Below are 19060 nucleotides of genomic sequence, written 5' to 3'. Positions count from 1 at the left end.
TGGATGTCTTTAAACCTTGTTCTGAGTGCAGGTTGAGCCTCAGGCTGCACCGTCATCGTGATGATGGTGTTTGGAGATAGTATGGACATGAATCAAGATATTTGCCTTGTTAGCTAGAAGGAAGGGCAAACAGTAAAACTGGCTCAGTGATGGTTCTCTGGACATGTTTGATACCAACAATCTACAGTGGAATGGTGAAATATTTCTGAATAAAGCCATATTCACAGATGCACTCCTTAAAATTTGTAAGAAAAATTCAGACAGGCTGCTCCTGAAATCATCCTGGCCTGCTTGTTCACACACACTATCCCTGTCAGATGGCGGCCTCGAGAGGCAGTACATGGTGTAAAAACAATGAAGCAGAGGGGCCAGAAGAAGCAAACAGCTTGACAATATAATGACAATTTATGCCTTCATACCTATGCTGAGAAGTTTGACATTTTAACAGTATCAACCGAAGAGCATGGAACATACTGAACAAAAACCGTAATGAACAGTTTCATTATGTGCACAGAGATCACACCGGAAGCGTGCATACAGTCTATGGCTGGGCGCTGGTCGCAGGATATAAATGTCATCAACCCCCTTCTGTTTGCTTGAAGTGAATTTGCCGTAATATTTATGTTGCATTCAGCTCTCCGACTTCATGCAGAAAATGTATTAGAGGGCTGGCAGGAAATATTACTTGAATAAGTTTTCAGAAGTTTTGCATGTGTGCACCATAAGACATTGACATCTCTTCAATTGGATGTCTGATGGCTTTCATTATAACAGGATATTGTAGGGAAATCAGAGATTGTTTTAGTCAGGTGTTGTCTTATCTTGGCAATTGTTTTTTTCAAGAATTAAAAAGAGAGAAATTCAAAGCCATCCTTCTTCTGACCCCTGAAAAGCTGGCCAACCAAAAGCAACTGTTTGGCTGTTATGTTCTTCTTATAAATTAATCTAGAGTTTCGAATCTGAGGTGAACTTTGCGACATGGTTGGAAACACAAGAGAGAAACACACTGTGGTTTGTAATCAAGAAAATGACGGCATGCTAAAGTGAGAGTGCGCTCTGTTCATCAGGAGTTTCTGAAAAAGCATATCCCTGTAAGTAAACACGTCAGGGTGACATACAAAACAGAATAATTCAATGAGCAGGACTGCAACAGGGAGACAGAAAAAAGCTTTCATCTTGAATAAAGAAATGCAGAACGTTCAGTGGGAAAAAGAAAACCTGATTTCAAAAGAGTCGGGTCACAACTGAAGTTCAAATGAAGTTAAGCAGACAGACAAATATTATGACACGTCCATTTCAAATAAACACTGCACAAAAAATGACATCATTTTGGCACAATGTAACCAAGAGAAAATGGGTGACGACATTATTTCTAGCTTTATCTTGTAGCTTATTTTCTTGATTAGATGTTGAAGTCAGGCGATGTAGTGTGAAGCGTGGGAACGCCCACTGAGGGTGATAGATTGGTCAAACACAGAACTGACATCCAGGACCTTGGACTTCAACACTGATATAACACAATCAGTCACTGTTGACTTCAATAAGTCCACTTCTAAGTTATTTATATAACATTCTTGATGAATATTTCTTATTTCTTATTGTAGTCTAGATTACTTTGTTTTTAAACTCTGAAGCCGGGCATACACTGTATGATAAATTCAGGGACATTTCGACCCAAAGTTTAATATCACTGATTTTGAAGTTGGACTGTGTGCAGTGTACAGAGGGGTATGAGTGCCGGTCACAGTTAGATCAGATGCCCGTCAACCAGTTGGATGAATTTCTGGCATCTTTGAAATTATGGTTGTATGACTGCAAACACTCCATATGTAGTATAAAACATGGATGTAGTCTCAGTAACGTCAACCATTGGTTACTGAAGGGGAATTACTTGGCCATATTGAAAATACTATCTCTAGCTCAACATAACTTTCAGTCAACCTAATAACAGGCAAAGAGATACAGCTGAGGCAGGCCTTAACCCTGCTTACAAACAACAACAACAACATGCCCGCTTGCAGTTAGATCAGCCGTTTTGCCTCGTCTTCAGTGTGTGACAATAAAGAAATGAACTATCGTCGTTTGTACCAGGCTCTTATCATGTTTGTTTCTACTGTAAAATTGGCATTTTAGAATGGGTATATGACTTCTGGGATTTTTGCAGTCAACCTCAAGTGGAAGTTTGAGCAATTGCAGTTTTTTTGGACTTTTGCATTGGCTTAATTTTTCACCAGAGGTTGCTGCTTAATACACACACACAAAAGTTGGCAACAGCAGAGATGCCAGTTTGATGCATCTTCCCCCTTCTATCACTAAAGATATAAAGAAGAGAAATGTTGATTTTAACAGGATGCGGACCTCCAGCTGCCAGGGAATATTTGCTATGATTTAGCTTGCTAGTTAGCTCGTGTTTAATGCTGAGTGTGTGAGAGAGAGAGTGAGAGTGTTTTTGGCGGTGTCTATATTTGAGTCGCGCATACGACACAACTAAAATACACATCGATCTGGCTTCAACTCCTGTCTGTGGGAGTTTTCAAATAAAACTGTATGTACAATAAATGCTCTGCCCTAATTGTACACGTTCAGTGTGAGCTCAGGTCATGGTTGACAATCTGACTGTCCAGTGTGAAGGAATAAATCGAGAGCTTTGGCTGTGTGTTGTAAACGATCGGCTCGAACAGTGTGAGACGACATTCCACCACAACATTTTTACAATCATACAGTGTATTCCCGGCCAAAGTGGGAGTTACTATTTTGGTATCACTATCTTGACAGCATTGTTTTGAAAGGTACCTTGAAGTTTCTTTATTATTATTGTCCACTAGATTTCTTCATTTGTAGAGTATAGCAGGACGTTACATAATGTATAATTACTAACTCAATTGGTTACTATAATTGCTAATTGGAGCCCTGCAGGTGAATATCTGACACTACAGGAGAACCTTTAGGTCGTCAAGTTATAACATGTAGGACCACATGAAGCTGTTGTATATGAAGTGCTGGTAGAGCAAAAGCATCTCTGTCAGATGGCCGTGGCTGGTGTAGACTTTATCCCCCATACTGTAAGTGTCATGCTCCCTGTGAAGGAGAATTGATTCAGATTTAATAGCAATGTACTTGTGTGATTATCACACATGCAGGTATGTGTGGCATGCATGTGACCAGAGAAAGTCGAAGGGAACATTACTTAAAGTTCTGAAGTGTTGACAAATAATTCAGTCATATCAAACTGCTGAGGAAAAAAAAAAATCACATGGTTTAGCATCACATTCATACAGTTTCTCTTTACTTGAGTGGTGGACTGAATAAGAAGAAGACAGAAGAAACTAAACCAATGTAAACCGTCATGATGTGGCACTTTCTCAGTAGGGTCTCATCTAAACCCTGTAACAATCTACAAAATGATCAGCACTCCTCAACTGGCAATTTAAATATCCAAAAACGTCTGTCATGCTCTGACTTCTCTCCGAGCCAGGACTCCTCGGGTGTGGACAGAATTAACATTTGCTGAGTGAATCCAGTCAACTACTGAAGAAAAAAAGCCGGCTCGTCTACATATGAGCACACGTGGGCACGGAGGAAGCAGAGACACATGTAACAGTGTGAAAGAGGTGTGTATGGGTGTGAGAAGTCTGTTTATACAATCAGAGGCATTCATCCTTTTATGTACTCCAACATGGTACAGTGTAAGTCCAGTCAGCAGTTCAGGTGCAGGGTGTTTAATGTGTATGAAGAAAGTGTCTAAGGTTGTTAAAAACATACTGTTGTAGACGTGCTCTATACGTCTTTTTACCTAAAGAACTCTAATCTCTCACTCCGTCCACTTCATCTGCTCCACCCCACTACCTGCTTCACACAGTCATCTCTGCTTCACTTTAGTCGACACTGATTCCCATAAAACACCACCTTGGTCCAGATGTTGCTCAGGAGACAGTGTGTCGATATACAACGGCAGAGGAAGTTTGCTCCTGTAAACTTAGCATAAACTGCTGTAGGTCTCCATCAACCTGTGTACGGTGAGAATGAATTTCCATTATATAACTGGATCTTAAACTGGTGGCACTTTCCTGAGGCTGCTTTGTCTTCTGGATGATTCCTTCTTATCTACACAGTCTGGAAGGCCTTGGTTTGGGCTGGGATCATTACAGGAGTAGCCCCCATGCGGGTCAGGTTCCCAGGACCCAGTTTAGGTGGAGTGCTGGGCTTGGAGTTGGAAGTAGCTGTGGGGGTGAGTGTGCAACGGGGTTCAGGAGTCTTGGGAACAGTCTGATGGTAGGCAGGTGGAGTCTGAGGGAAGGTGGAGGCTTGGCAGTTTTCCTTGAGGGTGGCCACAGCAGGGATACATGGTCTTGTGCCCCGGGGCCCCATGTTGTGCACCATTGACTGGGTGGAGGAGGTGCCTGAGCGAGAGCTGCCTGAGCGGGACGAGGAGAGGGAATTGGGCTTCATCAGTTTGGCTTTAGGAGCCTCAGCATCCTCCCTGAAAGGAACACGTGGTTAATTTCAGAGAAGTTTAATCAAATCACTCTTTTCTAAAACAGCATAGAAGACACTGCAGCTACATTCACTTATAGCCACTAAACATTCAAAATCTCAAGGTTAGTATTCATAACTTCGCTTAACTTGGCTTCATTAGTGATGGGGTCTAACCCCCAGCATCCTGCACTGTCAGTGACTGTGACAGAAGTAGTGGCAGAATATTAAGCAGTCATTTCTGGCAGGGGTTCTTAAATTTGCAGCTCATGACCCCCCCAAAATTAGGTTGCCAGAGACCGGGAACCCCCACTTGGCTGTCATCTGCAAAACTAGCATTGTAGATATAAGTCTATTTTATTCATTATAGTTTTTGTTTGTTGCTTTATTCATATCAAGTTACTTAGGTCAAACAAAGCAAATAAGTGTGTTCTATGTAATCATCAGTAAGAGTTTGGACTGAGGTCCTGATCCCATGTCTGGTCAAGGATAGCAGAGAACATTTCTCTATATGAAGTACCTGATTTCATTTGGGGTCTCCTCCTCTTCATATTTCTTCATTTCCTTTTTGCGGAACACCAACCAGATGATTAGGATTATGAGGAGGACTCCAAAGGAGACACCAACAACTGCCCCTGCAACCACACCCATTCCCCTGACATCTACACACACACACACAAACACACACAAAGAAAAATATTGTATCTGTTTCACAATGATAGTCTAAGATAAAATAATTATAATTAATGATAATTATATCATAAAATAAAGAAAAAATGTGACAGGTATCATTTGTGTACCAATAAATGCTACATTACAATGTTGTGGTGGTATGGTTGTACATCAAAGAAGTTCAGACAAGACAAGAGACCTAACAACTTGTATCAGAAGGCACCATTTTAAGCTAAAGGTAACTACAGGATCATTAATAAAACCATAAAAGGGGATCGCAAACATTAAGAAAATTTCAATTATTGTCATACAATAAATGCTGTGCCTGAAACCAGTTTTGGTGAACGAATTAAAACGTACATCGTATTATCCAACTGTGTCATTTTGGATATTTTTGGGTATTCAAAAACCCTTAGAAAACTTAGCAAAATGTGCAAACATTCAGTCAGAGTTGGTTTCATTAGAGAAAACAATCCAACTAAATATTCAAATTTACAAATTGAGTACAAAATATGCTAAATTAAATCATAATTTCTTCTGACAAATTGACTCACATGGGTCTTCAACCTGCAGGTTGTTCTTTATCACTGAAGTTACACTGCTGTGCCAATTGTGTTATTTTCATAGCGTCTCTTTTAATTTGGGAAGGCACAGATCATTTTTGATGTCTGGGAATTATACACCAGATAAAACTTCATCAGATCATCAAAAGTCAGAATTCTTGTCAGAAATTAGCTTAACACATTTCAGTGTTAGAGTTCAGTGTTGTGGTCTTCATATTTGTGGATTAATTGTTTGGCCATAGAAATCATGGTAATGTAAATCATTTACTTATTTATCCTTCATAACACACATTTAGTGTTTCTATTCTACATTTGGCAACATAAAACCCTTTTCAGATAACCAATTCTGAAATGAAAAAAATTCAAAAAAGGTCTTCTAATCATGTTATCTTGCAATCATGTCGTCAGTCTAACTCTAGTCATTCCAACTAGAGGTTAGTTCAAAGAATACAGATGAAACGACTGAGGCTGCAAAGTAAATGAAGTTAGCAGTGATTGTTTCACCGTAGGACTTGGGCTGCTTGGGTGAATGTCATTTGTTGGTGAGATACTGGTGTTAGCAAGAAGTTGAAACAAAATAAGTTTCATTGATTAGTCAAAGTTTTCCACTCACAGTGCATCTTGACCTCCAGCGTGCAGCTCTCCTCGCCAACATCATTGCTGGCTGTGCACTTATAGACTCCTGTGCTGTCTTTGGTCAAATTCCTCAACGTTACAATCTCCGGGTTCTTAAGATCTGAGAGTACCAGCAAAGAGAAAACAGGATATGACACTGAAATCTGGTCTTTAAGTGTGGTTCCAAATAGATGTGATTAGATTTGAGTTCAATATTTGAAATAGGGGATAACAGAAAAAACACATCGGTTGCTCAGAGCTTCACACGTTTTAGAGGTGTCCAAGCTTTACTAAAGTTTAAAACAGACTTTTTTGACAGAGTTTAAGATTGTATGCGTAAAATAAGGTGTTCAGCCCAGAGTTTCCAAACCTTGAGTCTGAGTCAAGTCTCAAGTCCCCAGTAATCAAGACCGAATTGAGTCAGAGTCACCAAAGAATAATCCGAGTTGAGGCTGAGTTGAGGCCCCATTACCTGAATCTGAGTGGAGTCCAAGTCTGAGTCGTCAAGGTTGAGTCCAAGCCAAATTCCAAGATGGGCTTCAGTTCTCCAGTTTAGTAAAGTATAATATAAAAGTAATTATGTTCTGCGTCTATGCTGCACAGATCCAAATTATCATTAAATAATCATAAATTGTGTTGAGCAGTACAAGCTTACCAGCTGATTTATTTGTGTTAATATATACATTTCTTCTTCAAATGCTTACTTTAAATGATTACAAAATGTGTTATCAGTAATTATTCATGTTTCCATGTGTGCAGTGATGTCACTGCAGCATATCTCATGGGACATTTCAGCGGCAAAATTAAAAACTGTTAAAAACTATAATAACTTCACAGGACAGAAGAAATTCTCCTTGTAGGACTGATACACATAAGCATTGAAAACACATTTTTAAAGACAGCTCTGATGGAATTTAGGATTTATGAGCACTGTTGTTTCCTTAAAAATGATTTCACTGTATGATCATCGACTGACTTTGTAGGACCTAAAGGTGTAAAACGCACATCTAATTTATTAACATAAGATCTTAGATATTCCTCTCATTGTATGTGAACATATTATTCATAAAGTTATAGCACTGTGCATTGTGCATAAATTCGCCAGTACCTATCTTAATGGGGATCACTGCAGGTGTGTAAAAAACTCAAAAATATCTGCTACCCACCTGTTATTAATCAGAATTTTTAATTTAAGGCCTTGTTAGCCCGTTAGCCCGTTAGCATGTGTCAGCCTTCACTGGAAGCTGAATTACATATTTGGGCCTCGTAAAAAACCTACAAAAACAATTACACAGGCTTTATTAATGAAACAAAAATCAGAGTTCTCCGTTCTATCTTCCGGGTCTGAATGCAGTAAAAGCTCCAGTCTGAGTCTAAGTCTGAGTCAGCAGTGCTTGAAATAAAGAACGCTGGTTCAGTGAGAACACTGCGTTACAAAAAATCCTATCAGCATCAAGAATCTGTTTTTCTCAGAGTCAAACAAGCAATAATAATGTCAGAGCACACAGTCCAGTATTTGTTGAAGTGTATCTGAGTCCACCTTCAGCAGCATGACAACCCTGAGCTTTCTGCTAACAGAGCTGATGAGGTGAAACAGACAGCTGTGCTGGGATCACATGTCCTTTGTTTTTTCATGTAGAATTGTGTTTGTATCAAATTGATACATGAGTAAAAATCATGCTTTTTAAGATGCAGAGTGTGAATAGACTCACCTAAGAGGGCCAGTGGAGGCAGCTTGCCAACATACTTGCCCTTGTCCATGAGCCTCTCCCATTTATAGAGGACGGGGTCAGAGCCATCAGCAGACTTGCAGCTCATCCTAACATCACCGCCCTCCAACAGTTTCCCCTCCATCCAACATCGCGGCTTGGACGGCTTAACTGTTGAGAAAATGATCACACACATACACACAATCGTCAAAGATCAACTCGAAATCGCTATGATGAGAAGTTCGACACGTTGACAAGTTCCAAATATTGACAAAATAGCGGAGAAGATGCATGATGGTAGCAACGGTTCAGGATGTTTTCGGGAGTTTCGTGCAAGTGTGAAAGCACCATTTGTGCCACTTACCCAGGACAATGAGGCTGATGGTGCTCCAGTGGTATTGTGCACCATTCTTAACTTTGCAGCTGTACTCTCCTGAGTCAGTCAAAGACAAGTCACTGATCAGCAAGGACGCATCCCCTTTTAAGTACTCTCCAGCAAAGGCGACACGACCACGCTCCGCCTCATTTGGGTCAAAAACCCGCCCAGCAAAGTAGGTGATCACCTGATGGGAGAGGTGAAACAGGGTGAAAACAATTTGTGATGAGGATGGGAAGACAGTTTCTTCTCTCTTTACACAACTCTCTTCATGACAGCCCCACACTGGCTTTTTGGTTATTCCTTTTCGATTCATGTAAAAACTGAACATCACGTCCATCTTTACTTCTAATGACCTGCATTCAGATCACTTACCACTTCCTGCCGAAACTATTTGAATGAAGAAAAGTATTTTATTTATGTATTTCATAAAATCTCCGTTATTGGTACAGCAGTCTATTGTTCTGGTTTAGGTCCAGGTTCTGTATATTGAGTATAATATTGCATTTATGCTGCACGGTGCAGATGTCATAGAATTTAAGGATAAACCATAGCTTTTGATGCCGCCTTTTTAACCTGCTGGATACACCACAGTGTGTAGTCACTAAAAATTAGAAATCATCTCTCCATCAACCACATCAACACACCACATTTTCTTTTTTTTAAAGATTTATTTTGGGGCTTTTTGGGCTTTTATTGGACAGAAAGGACAGTGGATAGATTCGGAAAGCAGGGTGAGAGAGTGGGGAATTGCACGTAGGAAAGGAGCCACAGGTCGGATTCGAACCCGGGCTGCCTGCTTGGAGGACTACTGCCTCTGTACATGGGGTGTGCACCAACCACTGCCCCACCAGCGCCCCTCTTATTCTGTTTTTATTCACATTTGAAACAACCTCCCAACATTTTGGGAATTGTTGTTTGTATAACAAAGAGTACAGTCTAGACCTACTCTTTTTGTAGTGTTTTGAGATCAAATGTGTCATGAATTGACGCAATACAATGTAAGATTTATTGATTGATTAAACTGTTATAAACTCGAATTGGATCCTTTCCTGGGATAACTTTAATCTCATACTGCAGCCGGAATGATATTGCTGTTTATGAGGGTATATAAACTGTTAATAAGTTTCTAATAAGAGCCTATAAGTGTCTTATAAGACATAATAAATGTGTTAATTATGCCTCTATTAACAGTTATACAGACTTATTTGTGTTAATAAGAATCTAATAAGGTATTATAAGTGACTTATTACCTATTATTCATGCTTATTACAAGCACCTTAATATAAAGTGTTACCTAATTGGGATCATCAACACAAAATAGAAAATACATCAAGCCATCCATTATATTTTGAGGAGTTTGGAACGCTTAACGACCAAAGTCATTTTGCAGCAGTGGATTAAATCCCGTCCATGCAAAGGTGTCAGTTCAACGCATTTTATTTTTCGGGTGCTGACAATGTAATTTTATACCTGACAGAACTGGAGTTTTACTGACGTGGTACTGGCTGATGGTGGGAAGCATTAGACTTGATTGCAGGGAGTTATGAGTACAAAACCAGGTCTACTCCAGCGTAGATTACTGTTATAAACTTATACAGTAATTTTAGGCACTATAAATATGAGATCTTTGTGATGATTCTTGTGACAGAAGCAGATTTCCTCTTAAAATCTGGTTTGAAAATAAACGTTTACTCAATGTCTTCCCAAAGACGTCGCTTAAATGTCTTCCAATGCTTGCTGGGAAGATGTTAATGATGTTAAATGGGTATACTCCTAGCTAACAATAATCATAGCTAGCAATGTAAGTACGATATTAGCTTCCTAGCTATTAACCAGGAATGCAGCAGTAGGTTATATTTACATATTTACAAAATGATTTTGAAGTGAGTAAACATAGGATGCACTTGAAGTTTGAAGCCAATCAAATTTTATTTTTTGCTTTACGTACATTTAACAACAGAAAGAAGACATGACATGACGTAACAAAGGGGAACAGTAGGTTTAGGGCAGGGGGAAAACGGTTAAGCCCCTCTTCCTTCTCCCCACAAAAAACACAAAAAATATAAACGTGAACAGGTTAAGGAAGGGAAAGAAGGAAAAAGTGACACCCCCCCCCCCCCCGCCGCCCCCCAGATATGTTTTCTTTAAAGACCTTTTCTTCTTTTTCTGAGCCTCCTCCACCTGAACTTCAAGGTTCTCTAGTCTTTCCATTAGGCCTTCTGTTGATTTGCCTTTCTCTTCATCCTTCTCCTCGAGGGTCTGCTTCATGATGTTCACAGACTCCAGGAGACAGGCTTTCTCTTTCTGCCACTGCAGCTGATGATTTTCTATTTCCTCTTGTGCCTGGTTTAGGGATGCCTTTATCCTGAGGGTTTCTTCAACGAGAAACCCTTCAATGAGCTGTGACTTGTCCTCCTCCCAATGGCAATGCCAGTCTTTTTGGGCCTCTTTCAGTTTCTCCTCCATCCTGCACGTAGTCTGTTTTTGGTCTTCTAGTAGATGGGATCTTTCCACGCCCCACTGCAGCTTCTGCTGCTTCAGGTCCTCCTGGGCCTGGACCAGAGCAGCCTTTATCCGGCAGGTTGCCTGTTCTTGTTCTTCTAGGAGACAGGATCTTTCCTCGTCCCACTGCAGCTTCAGGTCCTCCTGGGCCTGGACCAGAGCAGCCTTTATCCGGCAGGTTGTCTGTTTTTGGTCTTCTAGTAAACAGGATCTTTCCTCGTCCCACTGCAGCTTCTGCTGCTTTAGGTCCTCCTGAGCCTGGACCAGAGCAGCTTTTATCCTGCAGGTTTCCTCCTCTTTCTCAAACAGAAGACTGGATCGTTCCTCCTCCCATTGGTTGCACTTTTTCACCAGGTCTTCATGGGCCTGGTTGAGTAGGGCCTTAAGAGTGGAGGTTTCATTCGTCACCTCAGCAAGGAGACAGGACTTTTCATCTTCCAACTGGCTGCTTTTGATTTCCAGGTCTTCTGGGGGCTGGTTGGGTGCAGCCTTGATGGAAGAGGCTTCAGCAAGGAGGTCAGATCTGTCTTCTGCCCACTTTTGCGCCTGGTATAATACAGCACGCAATCTGTTGATTTCCCCCAGGAGAATGGTCCTGTCCTGTCCCCACAGGCGAGCCTGGTACTGCAAGTCCATGACAGCCCTGGATACACCGACCTTCAGTCTGGAGTTCTCCTCTATTTGCTGGGTGAGGCACTCTTCTGTCTTCATACGCTTCTCCTTTTCAGTTTGGAGAGCATCCTTAAGTTTCCCTGGCTTCCCTTGCTGTGGCCTGCTTGTTAGAAACCTCAGCAAGGAGTAGAGCCGTATTGGAGGTCGCCTTGGCTTCACAATCTTCGAGCAGTTGTTTTAACTGCTCCCAGACCAACTCCCATATTGTTGTCCGCACAGGGACTTGAACCGGCGACCCTCTGGTTCCCAAACCAAGTCCCTACGGACTGAGCTTCTGCCACCCCAAACTCACCGTCAGCCCCGACAGAGGAGTAAGGCTCCCCCTGGTCTTTTGCACTTTGTCTAGTTGAATACGTTGTCATTTCTTCTCGGTTTGCAACTCAGGTGCAATATAATCACTCGTTCATCGGTTCAGTCTAACTTATGAAGTATTGCAAGGTGGAAATGTGAATATTTGCAGGAGAGAGACTCCATCTTGCCCAAACCGGAATTCGACTGTGATAATTTTTAACTGAAACTGGAACTTGACTGGAATCACTTCAAACTCAAATTGGATCCTGGCTGGATAACTTAAAACTGTATCAAGGGATCTTATTTTATTTAACTCAAACTAAAACTGGACCCTGACTGATATTGTTTTAATGTTTTATAAACCTCCTGCTGATTCCCCCCAAACATCACCAAGCAAACTGAACATAGCTCTTTTAAACGTTAGATCTCTTTTAAAAAAGACATTTCTTATACATTACCTGATTTTAGATAATAATATTGACTGCATGTTTTAACTGAAACGTGGTTCAACACTGATGGACCTGCAACCCCTAATAGAAGCTCCTCCGCCAAATTATGATTTTTCATATTCTTTTAGAAAAGGTAGAAGAGTTGGGGGTACAGCCACAATTCTTTTAGCATCACATGGTTTTAAAGACATTTTATTTGGTGAGTACACATCTTTTGAATATCACTCCTTTATTTTTAGCAGTCCTCCTACACTATGTTTAACATACATGTTGTTGTTGTTTGATTCATTTTTATGTAACACACTTTGTGTGCACATACCTGTATGAAAAATGCACCAATAAAGTTTTATTGATTGATTGATTTAAACTCAAACTGGATCCTGACTGAGATCATTGTAAAGTGAGACTTAAACAATATCCTCATGAGCAAGTCATGTATGATATTGTGCTTTTTCTACGTTTACACTGATTTGTTATTATTTTAATTGTGATTATTTATGTATTTGCTGTTTTTTGTGTTTTAAAGACCTTTCTTGTAGAAGACATTGCAAATTAAAAGTGCTGTATGTGGCATCAGTTATATTGATTAATTCCCCCTGCTACACTGACAAACACTTACCACCCTCTGCCTATTGGTTGGCTTGAGAAACAGCCACTCAATATCCAGAGTGGGGTCATCCCCCGCCCAGAACTGATGGTGGCAGGGTAGTGTGGCGTTGTCTCCAACGACCCTCTTCATCTCTGTCTGGGCACATGTCGTCAGCACACCCAGCAAAACTATGGAGAAAAAGGAGGTTCAAGATTAATTTTCTCTGCATCACATATTAAAATTCAAAGCAGAGCTACAAAGATGTATGTAACAACAAGGGGAAAAAGCTGTGCTGTGTACCCTGAGGCCCGTTTCAGAGAGCAGGGTCAGTGTAAACATTGAGTCAGTTAACCCTGAATTGAGGGAAACCCTGGATTTTCCGTTTCAGAAAGGGAGGTCACTCAAACCAGAGAAAATTAGGAAACTTGAGCCCGGTCTAGAAAGAGAGGTAACTTTGTCTCTGAGTCAGTTGCTATGGTAGATGAGTCTGTGAACCTAACCTGGTTGGGAGCAGGTTTTCTTCAATGAGAGTTTCTCTCTGTGTTATGTTGACCCCAAGATGAACCCTGACTTGCAAATGTGAAATGGGATGTTGGACTGCTGTAGCTGTGAAATACTTTGATCAATGGGGAAAAAAATTGCTTTTCTATTAATTGAGCTTTTAACGAGGGAAAGAGCCAAGTAGAATTTAAATCAAAATAGGAATAGAAGGGTTTGTAATAAACAGAAGCAGGTCATCTGCATATAGCAATACTCAATGCTCTATGCCATCTCTGCAAATTCCATGCAAAAGAGGTGAGGAACACAATACTATTGAAAGGGACAATATTAATAAAGCAAATAAAAGGGGCCTTAAAGGACAATCCAAATGAGTCCTGCTTGACAAAGCAAAACTAGATAGAGCTCCATTAGTGCATAAACATGCCAATTTCTTTAAGAACAGAAAATGGATATATCCATTTTCGCTCTCAAGATACCACAGCTTGAGAATGTTTGAGTTTTGACCCAAGTAGATATATTCATAAGAGTACTTATTTTCAAGAAAAACTATTGACCTCTTATAAACCTTGTCTGTTCCACTGAAACAATATTAGGAAGGATCTTCTCTAGGTGCCCTGTCGACACCTTTGCTAGCTTTTTGACATCTACATTAAGCAGTGGAGTCCCTTTTCCTTGTTAAGTAAGAGAGAGATTGAAGCTTGATTGAGAATAGGTGGTAGTGCACCATGTTCAGTAGATTCATTGTACATGCCCAAACGGTGGGGCCAGTTTGTCACAATGTTTTTTGAAAAATTCAAACGAGTAGCCACCCAGGCCTGGGGCTTTGATGAGTCCAAATAAACTTCAGTTTCAGGTTTAATTGAGTGTGTTGTCAAACTATTAAAACAATTGATCCATAGTAGTCGTAGTAGTTGTCGGCAGGAAAGGATAGAATAGAAAGACCTAAATGTTATATTTACATTAGTGGTTTCAGATAACAGGTTACCAAAGGACTCTCTGATTTGTGGAATCAGACGATGCAGCATGACGTTTTAATTGGTGCCAGGCAGACGACTTGCCTTTTGTTATTGTTTTTATAATATGCCCGCAGCCCACGGACCTGTGAATGCATACACAGTAAGCTTCTTGTTTGGATAAGAGCAGGTGAATTTCAGCTTGCAGGCTCAAGTGTTCCTTGTACAGTACATTACAACTCAGAGGCATATTTGGGATCCAGGCCGAGGAAAGAGTCAATGAGTCTGCTTTTTTCCGCTTTGTGCTGCTTGGTTAAGTTGGCAGAATATGAAATGAGTTAAACCCTAAGGTATGCTTTTAGTGACTCCCATATCAGATATCAGAAATTTAATCAGTAATGTTAATGAGAAGAAATGTATGAATCCAGGAGAAAATAAAATCGCAGAAGGCTGTATCTGAAAGGAGCTGGGAGTTCAACTTCTACAGAGGTTGACTTTTGCGATGGGGGGTAAGGATTTATCAAAAGCTAGATAAAAATGATTGCTTATAACTATTGCTAACCAATCTGTGGAGATCTATCATCGACACAAAAGAATACTCAATACGGGAATACTTTAAGTAAACAGGGGGCACAATAAACAAATACAAAGTGAATGGATGGATTCATTTCACCTACAGTCAGTATTCAAAGTCCCCCACACTACAAAGAGGATACATAAGATCCAGTGGGGGTATCAGTTCACCGAGCACAGCTGCACACAGTGATACTGGCTGTGCAGACCAGGCTTGATTTACCCAGAGACTGAGGATGATAGCCGCACATTGTTTCCCGTTTATCTCTTCCTCCTCTCTTTGGACGCTGATCAACTGTGTGGGCCTGTATGTCCTGCTGGATGGACACAACTGAGCCAAACTAGAACTGTGTGTGTGTGTGTGTGTGTGTGTGTGTGTGTGTGTGTGTGTGTGTGTGTGTGTGTGTGTGTGTGTGTGTGTGTGTGTGTGTGTGTGTGTGCGTGTGTGTGAGAGAGAGAGCATCTGACACAGACAGGAAATGTAACGGTAGCTCTGAATTAAATGTCCTGTTAATGAAACGTCAAACTTAAAGATATTTTTTTAACAAACTAACACACACCCTTACCCCCCTACAAAACCGTTTCTCCCACAAACCCGTGCAGGTAGCTTTACTTACAAAGACCAAGATACATGCATAGACAGCTAACTAGATAGAACTCATAGCACTTTTTACACTGGTTGTCACATTTACACCTAGTTAATACACTGTATGTAACAGCGGGGGCTGCTACAGAAATTGCCCAACCAGCCAACAGCATTATTCTATTCTTAGACATTCACACAATCACAAAGCAGCAGGGGCAATTTGTGGTTAAGTGTCCTGCAGAACACTTTGACAATGTGGCTGCAGAAGTTGGGGATCAAACCCCTGACCCTCCAGTTGAGAGCCTACCCCCTCTACAACTGATCCACAGTGTGCTTTCAATTCCACACTGTGCCTTGTTAATTTTGTTAACAACAACTTGACAATAAATGCTCGTCAAATACTGTTTTTCTTCATGACAAAGACGAGACGTTGACTAGAATGTTTGTGGTGTCCTGTCGGACATTCAAAATCCATGATATTTTCCCCCCACTGTTCATCTTTTTGTCCATCAAAATACAAGCAGGAGACAGGAGAGGTGTGGGCGCGCCGACAGGAAGAGAGCAGAAGGAGGGTGCATGGCTGGAGCAGAGAAACAGATAGAGCACAAGCTGGTGCAGTAATCTGCATTAACAACTAACAATTACCTGGCCAAGCAGTGAGTGACAATGATCTATATAGTATCTTCATATTACTAACAGTATTGGCTAAGGCTTCCATTTATAAAGATTCATGGCAAAGCGTTTAGTGGGTTAAATCTGTAGCTCTTCTGGGCTAAAATGGTATGTAGTGCAGCAATATGTTCTTTGTGAGGGTTTTATTATAATAGGATATCTATTATGCCGATGTGTATTGCTTTAGGTTTTGAAGGTGTTGAAAGAAAAAGAGTTTGAAAAAAACCTGTAATACAACCAGTCATCTTTATACCATTTTCTGACACCTGTATTAGGCTAATTTAAATATTAAAAAGAGGGGATACGCTCACATAAAAGTCAAGACTTAAATGTAATGAATTTCAATTAACTTAAACATAAATGTTTTGAATTGTGGTTGACTAACACTAAACTAAAATATAAAGACTAAAACTACCAAAACTAAGACTGCTCCTGTGGGTTCTGTTTTAAGAGAGAAGAAACAAGGGTCTGTGGAGATTTAACATGGGCGTTTATATGTGTATGTTTGGTTTATTTTCATGCATGAGAGAACAGAATTCCTGGTAAGAAAAGCTGAATAAAAGATATAAAGAACAGAGGGCCCTACGGCAGAGCTAAACAGACATTTCTCTGTATAACAAACAGCTGTATGCTCAAAGTAACAGTAGCAAGGGAAAACTTCATTTTAACAGGCAGTCACCTTGAGCAGAACAATACAATACTTTTTTGACTTTTGCAGCCATCTGCTGGGACTGTGTTGGGCTTGCAAAAAGAGAGAGGGAACAAGACTAAGAGAAAAACAAAAACCAACCTCTGTTGCTCGCAGATTGATTCCATGCTCATACCTCCTTAAAGTTGTTGCAAAAAACTAAATTAATTTAGAGGGAAAACACATTTGATATAAATACAAACCTAATAGATATAAGACAGATACGATAAGAGCAGCCCACAACAACAACAACAAAATTGCCGTTTTATGCTGAATGTTTTTCTTTCTTTTATATTGTGGAGATTCCCTTGCGCACCACCACAGGGAGCCCGCGTACCACCGGTGGTACGCGTACCATAGTTTGAGAACCACTCGTCTATGTATATTAAGATGGCGACTCACAAAATACACTTTCAAGTCTGAGGAAGAGCATCTTGGCTTGAAACGTCACTTATCAATAAATCCTTCAAACAGAAGCTTCTTGGTGTGCAGATCTTGTTTGCTTATCTATTTATTTTTTTGGATCCAGCACCCACTGAGGGATGTACGAGTCTTTTATGAAGAAAAACTGACTTTTTTTAATCGCATGTGTATGTGACTTTTGGTGCATCTGCAGCCAATGTCAAGCGGACCCTCGACAAACTGCAACATTTCACATTAGCTTCATATTTCTTAACTGGAGGATGCTGCTTGGGGCAGCCTGATAAAAGGAAATTGCCATGGTTCAACCAAGAGGTAACAAAGGCACAGACTAATTAGTCTGCATTATTTTTGAGGCAGGATTTTTGTGATGCTGTGAAGGTGAAAAAAAGACTGATAAAATAGATGTGTGCAAGCTCTTATAACGTGAATATCACATAAATAATATCCTATAGGCTGAATACCACTGAACACCTGTTGATTCTTTTATTTAATGAAGTTTGTTAAGAACCGTACATTTAAAAGGCTGATTCTTACAGGTATGCTGGTGGATCCTGGTAAAGTGCTTAATGGGACATTAAATTCTCTGCTTTTATTGTCTTGCAGTTTGGCCGTGAAACAGGTTTTGGTCTGTTTTAAGTGATTCTGACAGAGGGGACGATTCCAGTGGACGTAGTGGATGACCTAGGAGGCAGAAGATAAAGACAAGTGGGCGGGGGTAGAGAGAACACTAACTTCATGTGGCAGGGTAGAGCACAGGTTATTTAGAGGGGAAGTGGGAGTGATCTGAGCTGTGTGCGAAGTGAAGGATGAAGGTGACAGGACGGGGAGATGATGAGCGGAAGTTACCGTAGCTTGACATTGCACTCTGTGCCGAGACGGTTGTTGCTGGTGGAGCACAGATGGGCATACCAGAGGAGACTCTTGAGGGAGACCCTCTGAGGGTCTGATGATGGCCTCCTTCAACATCCTACGTTGCTTCATGAAGCCTGGTCAGCACTGGCCACCTGATTGGGAGACGCAGCAGTGATGGGAGGATCCATAGGGTCTACCAGGACAGATGGATTGCCTCAGCAGGTTGGGCCGAAGTCTCATCCTACAGGATCATGAAGCGGTTGAAGAGAGTAAGTGGTGGTGAAGACACTCTCCCAAGAACCAGGCGTTTCTTCCTGCTACGCTGTACCACCTTTGATAAGGAAGGTTGGTTTTGCTTTGGTATGGAGCTATGAGCTGGAGCCAGGAGCCAAGTTCCAGTGCCGATCTCAGGATCATTCTGCAGCCCCAGCACTTTAACACATCGATCCACAGCTGCGGTGGTGGGCGGCTGGCATGCCACTTCTGCATCTGGCAGTAGTTCTGGAGATTAGCCACTTATTTCGGCTGCAGGGCCCTCGGAGCAGGTCAGCTCAGTACCGGTATTTATCAAGCCAGCAATGGAAGAGTGGCTGCTGAGGTCTGGACCAGCTGTAGCACCGAGGCAGAGGTTGATTGGGGTCATCGAGGCAGCAAAGCCGGAGAGCTGCATAAAGGAAATGTGCTTTGACTCCATGTGCTGCTGCTATGGATATAAAGCTGTCAATAATCTCATCCTCTTTCCGGAGTTCAAATTTAAGGAAAAAGATCTTCCTGCAACTGTGAGTATTGGTGATTGCAGTAACTGCACGCAGCCATAGAGAAGTATTTTGGATCCAAAGTAACTTCTAAAATAAAAATATAATTGACACTATTATTTATCATAATAAATATAATTTTT

At 41.0% G+C, this 19060-nt stretch overlaps 1 protein-coding gene across 2 annotated transcripts in view; it reads right to left on the bottom strand.

Moving 5' to 3' along the window:
- Positions 1 to 429: 429 nt before the first annotated feature.
- Positions 430 to 19060, bottom strand: part of LOC132988374 (CXADR-like membrane protein) — a 65730-nt gene continuing 47099 nt past the window's right edge. Inside the window, exons 2-8 of one of the 2 annotated variants that reach the window (XR_009675803.1) lie at positions 12945 to 13102; positions 8397 to 8595; positions 8036 to 8203; positions 6322 to 6444; positions 4994 to 5135; positions 1307 to 4480; positions 430 to 821 (exon numbers count right to left, since the gene is read on the bottom strand). Coding sequence is in view for 1 of the 2 variants with exons in the window: in XM_061055740.1 (XP_060911723.1) it covers positions 4105 to 4480; positions 4994 to 5135; positions 6322 to 6444; positions 8036 to 8203; positions 8397 to 8595; positions 12945 to 13102 (1166 nt within the window). In the remaining variant the exon portion in view is untranslated. Of the gene's footprint in view, positions 4481 to 4993; positions 5136 to 6321; positions 6445 to 8035; positions 8204 to 8396; positions 8596 to 12944; positions 13103 to 19060 lie in introns of both variants that reach the window. The other variant, XM_061055740.1, reaches the window with a different exon arrangement.

The sequence above is a fragment of the Labrus mixtus genome, chromosome 14 (genome assembly GCF_963584025.1).
Source record: "Labrus mixtus chromosome 14, fLabMix1.1, whole genome shotgun sequence".
In the NCBI taxonomy this organism is placed as follows: domain Eukaryota; kingdom Metazoa; phylum Chordata; class Actinopteri; order Labriformes; family Labridae; genus Labrus; species Labrus mixtus.
The sequence above is the reverse complement of the archived record's forward strand: the minus strand, read 5'-3'. Positions and strand labels throughout refer to the sequence as shown.